This window comes from Ascidiella aspersa, chromosome 3 (genome assembly GCF_963924565.1).
Source record: "Ascidiella aspersa chromosome 3, kaAscAspe10.2, whole genome shotgun sequence".
Taxonomy (NCBI): Eukaryota; Metazoa; Chordata; class Ascidiacea; order Phlebobranchia; family Ascidiidae; genus Ascidiella; species Ascidiella aspersa.
In genome coordinates, this window is record NC_139449.1 from 27,909,259 (window position 1) to 27,918,086 (window position 8,828).

General features: G+C 36.6%; 1 protein-coding gene across 1 annotated transcript; it reads left to right on the forward strand.

The window, feature by feature from the left end:
• Positions 1 to 617: 617 nt before the first annotated feature.
• On the forward strand, positions 618 to 8,621 carry LOC146161311 (sodium- and chloride-dependent GABA transporter 3-like). Its single transcript, XM_083385128.1, has 14 exons — positions 618 to 685; positions 1,079 to 1,185; positions 2,250 to 2,380; positions 2,880 to 3,006; positions 3,476 to 3,626; positions 3,790 to 3,925; positions 3,986 to 4,120; positions 4,346 to 4,449; positions 5,456 to 5,580; positions 5,954 to 6,066; positions 6,615 to 6,752; positions 7,267 to 7,470; positions 7,984 to 8,151; positions 8,493 to 8,621. Exons 1-14 carry the CDS (start codon positions 618 to 620, stop codon positions 8,583 to 8,585), a joined length of 1,800 nt encoding a protein of 599 aa, XP_083241254.1. The 3' UTR covers positions 8,586 to 8,621.
• Positions 8,622 to 8,828: the final 207 nt, after the last annotated feature.

The window sequence follows — 8,828 nt, forward strand, 5'->3', positions numbered from 1 at the left end:
GCAAAATCGTCAGTTTGCTAACAAATTAGTGACTGTGGGCCGCGGCCAAAATGTGGGCCTGTTAACAATTTTAGTGGCCGCGAGCTGTTTATTGTTGTTTCAGTTTTATTGTTGTTGGCTACTGATGATAGCCGTACATTCATTGTAATGTAGTCGGTGTGGCTAAGAGTTTCAATTTTTTGCAATACGAATACTAACGGTATAGATTCACGCAAAGTTCCACTAAATTCATTAACTATAATATTTAAGAAGTTTGTGAGTCCACTGGGCGCTAGCCTGCGTTTCTAGAAAAGTTGTAGAAAATTTATTTACATAAAATCAAAATTTTGTAGCTCATTTCCCTATTTCTGTTTGGGTTGATTGCACCACCTTATGGTTTGTAGAACTCGAGTTGTCGGGCTGTTTTAGAACAAACACTGTAGATAAGTACCAGAAAATAGGCGGTATTTAACATATTTTACAACAAATGACATTCTAATTTGAGGGCAAATCGATTCATCGTGAATATTTACCCAAATTTTAGTTTCGCAGACAATGCCAAGTAGCTGAGTAATAATAATAATAATAATACTTAATTTACATTTAATTGATTTCATTCTCTTCATCAACTTTTTGCAATGGAAGAACCTTTTAACGTCGCAAATAAAGTCAAAGAACAAGATACCGAAGAAGTTGCTGTTAACAGGTTTGTTATCTTAATAGACAAAGTTAGATATTGGTGAAAATTAACCAAGCAAAATAAACATTGTCAAGCACTGAATTTGGTGAGCTTTAAATTTCTTCCAACCACTTGTTAATCAAAGCCTTCTCGCGGTTACCATGCCCATCGGTTACTATGCCCATCGCAGAACTTTCAAAACTTAAAACGTGTTTGGATTAACGAAACGCGTTTGGCAAACTCACCGCTTTTGTGTAACACCACCGACACGTATAACTGTGTTCTTGGAGATATGATTTTCTGTTGGTCTCCGCAGTTATAAGGTCCTTTTGTATCTTGTGTTGCACGCATTAGTAGCTCTACTTTATGACAAGTGATCTGCAAAACCCAAAATAGTTCAAAGACCGAATGCTATTTCAGGGACAGGTGGACCAACAGACGCGAATCCTTTCTTGTTTTCCTTGGTTTTTCGGTCGGCATCGCAAACGTTTGGAGATTTTCTTACCTTGCGTTTTCCTATGGAGGCGGTATACTTTTATATAAAATTATATTAGTTTATTTTGCTAGTTTTTTATTCTTCAGGTAACTTGATAACTTCATACATCTGGTTGTTTGACAAATTAGTTTTGTTTCCAGCATAATACTGTACAGTCTTAACCTTTCTATAAAACAAAATCAACTTTTCTATAAAACAAAATCAAAGTGTTTTAAGTCAATAAAAAGCGCGGAACATTTAATGGCTTTAAATTTGCTTAAAGCTCTGTAGAGTTTCGATCTAGCAAGTAAATTATTTAACTTTATGCGCACATACTTCTAAACCAGTGATTCTCAACCGCGGCTCTCAGAGCCGCATGCGGCTCTCAACTGTACATTTTGCGGCTCTCACTAACGGAGTGAAAAATTAGTTAGCAGTAGCAGAATTGCAACAAAGGAAGTAAGAGAAACCAAAAGTGAATGAATTTGATCAGCAAGGATCCCGAGTACGAAGTACTAATCTTACCGGGTTACTTCCGTCCGGCTCTTTAAAATAATTTTGCGGTTAGTTACGTCACAATATATTTAGTCCTGGTCGACAAGCTATGGCAATAGGCAAAGCTATGGCAAACATTGTTAATTAGTTAGCCTAGGCTAGCGTAATGTATATTTGTTGTTTTCTTGTTGATATTTTAATGTTTTTTTAATTATATTCCTACTGTTGTTTTTATGCGGCTCCTTGCAAACCTTAGGTTTGAAATGCGGCTCTGGCTCTAAAAAAGGTTGAGAATCACTGATCTAAACTCAAATTTAAACCGCAATTTCAATTAGTGAAAACATTGAGTAATTTAAGTCATAGTCTAGTCAAAATTAACTAAAATATAGCAAAAACCCAACATATAGCAAACAAATTGTTTTATGTAGAAAAATTGAAATACATGCCCCAATTTTATTGAAAAAAGCTCAATAAAAACAGTGACTGTCAAGTCATTTACTTAAGTCATTACAGCATTGTTATTTTGACTTTATAAACGGCCTAATTCAAAATTGTCATAATAAAGCAAGACTGGTGAGCGCCCTAAATTGGTAATGAATTGCCCGGAAATGTAATTTTAAGGTGCATTTCTAATTCCCTACGTGATCTTCGCCGCCTTTATCGGAATTCCTCTTTATTTTCTGGAGGTGGCGTTGGGCCAGTACACCAACAAGTCTGTGATTGAAGTGTGGAGCTTGGTGCCAGGGTTTAAGGTACGTCGACTTGATAGACTGAATACGACAGGCAATCAGTTTCTGTCTTGCATAACGCATGATTAAAAAGGAAGTTATAGACGTACAATTAAATTAATTGTACGTCTAACTTTCTTTAATATATATATATATATTATTGCTCATTACAGTTTTTTTTTATTTCTGAGGATTTATGTGTTGAAAAATTTGTTAAAATATGTCAAAATGCACATGATTAAAGACGTGTATGAGACACGCATTTAGATGTTATATATATATATACATATAAATATATATATATATATATTAATACATTTGTTAGGAAATGACGTGCTATTACCTGATTAATCCTTGACCGATTTAATTCTACAATAATCAATCAAAAACCTTAAGAAATGCAATTCTCTGTATATATTGACCTGATATGGACTATGCATGTTCTGTCTTTCCGCAGAAATCACATTACCCTATTCAGTATCTTGGTTTAGACGCCATAATGCTTGATTTTATTTTCTCGCAGGGAATCGGTGCCGGAAGTTTCGTGGTGTGCTTTTACGCATCGATGTACTACATCATGGTACTTGCCTGGTCCGTCCTCTACCTAAGCCACAGCTTTTCGCCTGGCGATTTTTCCTGGAGCACGTGCGGTATGGGCTTTATTTAATTACGTATTGCATGAGCTAACTGCGCAAACGTTGGAAAAGCCCGTAGCCAACAGCTAATTAGATGTCGCTAAATACCAACTCGTTTATCCTGAAAGAAAAAAAAATCATATTTATTTATTTCGTTTAACCAGCAGGGCTGCGGAGTCGGTTAAAAATAAACCCGAGTCCGACTCCGGCTAACTGTGCGATTCCCGAGTCCTGCTCAGACACTGCAACCTGTATCGGCCAATTTACGCAAAACTAAATACGGAGGACATTTAGCAATATCAGAAGTTTGGTAGTGACTCGGGACTCGGGTAGTGATAAAGGGTCTTACTTGGGTCCCTAGTCTGACTTTAGCAAAACAAACCGAACAAGTATATGCCCGGATTTAATGTCTTTAATCATTTCGAATTTATATTTGGTCTAGAAAGCATTCGTATTTTAATTGTTTGTAACTATGCATATACAGATAATTGGTGGAACACGAACAGTTGCATTCCTTACACGTCACTACGTCCAACTTCCGTCGTCGATGCCAACTCAACATTTCTCAACGAATCATCGTATCGCAATCAAGCAGCGATGAAAAACGGATCTTTTGCGGTTACCGAGTTTTGGCAGTAGGAAAACATACGCGTCTTTATAACATCTTTTACGTATTTTGCGGATTATTGGATGGTTTTGAAAAATTCTGGTGGTAAAATAGATGATACGAATAAATCCAGCATTAAATTTCAGTCGTTTTCATAATGTTCTTCGATCTACAAATTTATATTCTTACAGAAACTACGTGTTGCGAGCCTCGTCCAGCATAAACGAAATGGGAACTTGTAGCAACTGGCCGATGGTGGCCTGTTTCATCATTGCGTGGATACTTGTCTACGGGTGCTGCTTTAAGGGCGCTCAATCCGCCGGAAAGGTTGGCATGTTTCTTAACGTACGCTATCGGTAATATTTGATCCTCGTAACGTTTTACCAGGTCGTCTACATCACTGCCACTTTCCCCTACGTCATATTATCAATCCTGACGGTGCGTGGGTGCACGTTACCGGGTGCTGCAGATGGAATCTACTATTACATGGTTCCGGATGTTGCGAAGCTGGCTGACGCTCAGGTTAGTGTAATCTACTGCTTGTCGAGAAATTAAAAGTGTAAGCCGTAATAAGTTTGTTAAAGGACAAGACTGCGTTATGCATGCGTGCATAAATTAACTATATAAATGGATGTATCCAACTAATAAAGCTCTAGCAAACGTGCCAAAACTTATATTTGGCTTAATAGTTAATCTGCCCTTAGGTTTAATATGGTTTAAAGTATTAGAGTTTTAATTTGCTCTCAGGTTTGGGTTCAGGCCGGCAGTCAAGTGTTGTATTCGTACGGAGTCTGCTTTGCTGCTTTGGTGACTTTCGGCAGTTACAATGATTTCCACAGTAATTGTTACAGGTTTGAACTACTTTACCGTCGATGTAGATTTTAAACATTGTCTAAAAGGACAAAAATAAACTGTAGGAGAGAGCTACTCGGGGCTTTTACTATCATTATTATTTCTAATGTTACTCGCTAAGCAAGAATAAAAAAAGTTTTATAACATTGCCCATTGTTATTTCTATTTGCACGATGTACCTGACATTAAAATAAACCTTACCTGTTGGACGGAGATGGGAGAATCAAATTTTATAGATTCTTGTTCCTATACATATTGTCCTTCAAGTCTTTACTCAATAAGTCAATGTTTCGCAACCTTTGTTGGTTTGCGTCACCCTACAGAAACTATAAATAGTTGGCGGTGTTTGCTGAGTGGTTAACTGTAACTTATAATAAACGAGATTGAAACAGCACATTAACTGTTCAACAAGGTAGAAAAAACCTTTTTAATTTTTGGCACTTTTATCGTACACAAAACATGTATAAAGAGGCTTACCAATAGAAAAAAATGGAATCCTAAAGAATTTAAATATCTCTCCTCACCCTTAAGCATTAAAAATGGCACGCTAGAATGCCGCGACACATCGGTTGATAACCACTGTAATAATGGTTAGAAACTCAACAAAAATTTACCTTTACACAAAAACTGTTAAGCTTTAATGCTTATTGTGTATTGTTATACAATACTTCGGTATTTAGTTTTCCTTTCCGGAAATACAATAATATATATTCAGTTTCAATATCTAGCATCATTACTTTAAAATGACCTGTTGTAATTTTTACTCATACAGTATATCAAGTTTAAGCTAAATTTATTTAATGGAAGTACTACGCGTTTGTATTGAGTATTGTTTGAGTATTATTGAATATTATTTTCAGGAATTCTCCGTAAAACAAATATTTAAAAACACTAAAAATGTTTGAAACGTTTGCCTAAATAATTGTATAGTTGTGTATGTATGTGTGTAGATAGGTTTTGTTATATGTTTATTAGCAAGAAACAAAGCAAATTTTGTGGCTTTAGGACTTGCATACAAATCCCAATCATCTGCAGCGCGACCTCGGTCTTTGCTGGATTCTCTGTTTTTGCTGTCGTCGGTCATTTGGCGCATCTGCAGAACATAAACGTCACCGACGTCACGTCTCACGGTATGTAAAATACGGTTGAGCCATTTTTATGGAGGTGTTTTGCCAACCAGGGGATAACTGTTGAATTGTTACACGCCAACTTAAAAGTTTAACTCGCTTACTTTGAATACGTCTGTAACATCCAGTGTTATTAAAAGTTATCTCCGCGGATAACACTAAATAGTCAATAAACCTTCACCTTTAAGTCCATAAACCTTCACCTTCCATTGTCCCACGGATAGAAGAAGTTTTAAACAAGGTTATTAAACCCAATAAAATTTTAGTAACTTTTGGCTTTATTTGCACTACGTACCCTTGGCATTCTTAAGGCAAACAATAGTTGCATAGATGTAATACGACCGTTAAACAATTTTCTTTGATGAGTTTGTTTTAGGTCCGGGACTAGCATTCCAAACTTACCCGACTGCAATTTCGCTGATGCCATTCCCACAACTGTGGGGCATCCTGTTCTTTTTGATGCTCATAATGCTCGGGTTGGATTCACAGGTTCGCTTAGCTTTAATATTCTTCCGTATTCCTGAACGCTTTGGCAGTATAAGCACCCTGAGCGTGTCGCTCATAAATTTTTCACTCCTTCAAAAAACACTGTGTGATGTGAATAAAATTTACTTACAGGTGACTCTTACGCGACATTTATTTGCAAATTTGTTACATTTATTTTGCAATTTTGCACAGCCTATACCTAAAACCGTTACGTATAAGAAAGCCACGTAAGTGCTAATTATGTGTACCAAACCTCAAAAAAAAATTGAACAGTTTATTTACAGGGTCTTATAAACGCTGGCCTGCATATTGCCAATAAAAGAGGTTGTAAAACACTAGTTATGTTAAACCAGAAAAACGGTAGCGTTCAGCACACAATTTGACTGCCAATTTGGCAAACGTCTTGTATGTGTTGTCTCTGATAAGCTGAATTATAATCTGTTGTAAAAACGGTTTGTGCAACTATAATTTGTCCACCAAAAGTGTTTTCGATTGCCTGGTAATACATGTTTTTCTACTTATCTCGACTGCTAACATCCTGAACGTTGCAGTTCACTTGCGTGGAGGCGATTGTGTGTGCCATCAACGACCATTGGCCCAAATATTTCAGAACGAACAGAAGGAAGCGAGCTTTGACGCTGGGAATGTGCGTCGCCTTGGCCATTCTGGGATTCCCAATGACTTTTGGGGTGAGCACTACATAATGTAAATATAAACGAAGGTCTCATTAAAGTCCCAACAGGAGCGTATATAGCTTACTTCATTTGACCAACTTGGCGAAGACCCTGAACTAGCAACAACGATAGACGTATTTACAACATTGAAGCGAGGTTATTTGTTGTATGTTGTGTTTCTTTAAATAAAAAATCTACCTAGATAAATTTTTATTGTCCGAAACGGGGTCCCGGTAAAATATTCTTTAAAATCGATTCTATTTTTTTCACCAGCCTTTATTCTGCTATTTCTCTAATCTAATGTGTTCAAACTACGTTTCAGTAGAATTTTTATGCACTACATCGAGCGATGATATTGTTTTCATATAGGAGTTACTTGTTAGATGTTCCGTTCTGACGAAAGTTTGTGAAAATGTCTGTAAAAAAATTGTAATCGTTCCGTTAGGAAAATTATTCTACTTGAACCTTGGGTGCACGACCAAATAACTGAGGTCCTGTTTCCACTTGATATGTCTGCATTTATATGAAGAATGGAATTTACCTGTTCGAGCTCTACAACAACTACTCGGTAAGCGGCTTCTCTCTGCTTACTCTGGCTGCTCTAGAGTCGATCGTGATTGGCTACGTGTACGGCACCGAGCGTTTTTGTAGCAACGTCAAAGAAATGATCGGCTACCGTCCGTCGGTCTACTTCAAATACTGCTACAAGTTCGCCACACCTCTATTGCTTTTGGTGAGTAAATCGTGCTTGCAAGACCTAATATGTGATTTGTGTAGTGTTTTGAGTTGCTTACAGGGATTTATGTCAATATAATGCAGGATTTGTAAGTGTGAATTGTAAACATTTTTGTCATATATTTTGAAAAAAATCTTTTGATAGAAAAACAAAATAACGAGGATATGGCTAGATTTTCTTTTGAAAAACAGAATCTGCCTGAATCCGAATTGTGAAAAACAAACGATTCTGGTTTCACATCAATAATAAAGATTAAACTAAGTACACTGAAAATCAGTTCGTTTGGATGTTATATGATAAATATATTTCGTTCCCAAAAGCATCGTGTATCTTAATTCGAATGAGCAAATAGCTAAACACTCAGCCATATTCTAAATTTTAATGAAACGCATATAACATAAATAATATAAAGATATTGATATGCATTTAGTCGATCGTTTTTTGTAAAGTGTCGCGTTTTTTGCTATATGAACACTTTATCAATGGTGAAATTATGTCTAAATTTTCAAGGGCATCTTGTGTTTCTACGCGTTGAAATACACGAGAGTCGAGTACGCCGGCCAGCAGTACCCGGACTGGGCCGACGTGTTCGGATGGTGCACTGCCATGTCGTCGGTCTGCTGGGTTCCAATCTTGTTCGTCTACGCCTTTTACAAAGCGCGTGGCAGTTTTAAACAGGTATATTAAGAATTTTCTGAAAAGAGACGACTGCTTGTAGCTGTTTTAGACGATGGATAATGGTGCTTGCTATGTATGGTAATCTTGTTTTAAGCGATTTTAAGTAAAGGTGTCCGAATGTACAACCAAAGGTAATAGAGCTGCGCATTGGTTGCCCAATGTAATACATCAACATGCTTTTATCGTTTTGATTGGGTATTAAGATATTTTAAAGGAACCACAATAAAATTATTTGAAAACATTTCTATCGCTGGTTTCGCGCTTTTAACATATTTTGATAATTTTAATCGATTTTACCCAATAATCACTCGCTCGACCCTTTTTCATATTTTGTTGCTCAGCGACTTCAACAGATACTCTATCCATTGGATCTTAAGGAGCAAAGCAAGCAAGGTGTACAACAGGAAGCCGAGATGTTTATAATCACAAAGTGATTACTGATTCTTTTTTAGATCTTTTTTGCTTCAAACACGCACCATTATTAGCAACATATAGCTTGGATTTTATACGACCCTCTTTATTTAAATATTTGGTCCGGTAATTGATCGCCACTTTTACGTTTCCTTACAATATAAGATGCAAAGAGGAGTTTTATTACAACAACGTCCCGTAAAAAATCCGACACCGTTAACAAATTTGAAAAATGCTTCGATAGGCAAAAAAACGATACTGTTAAA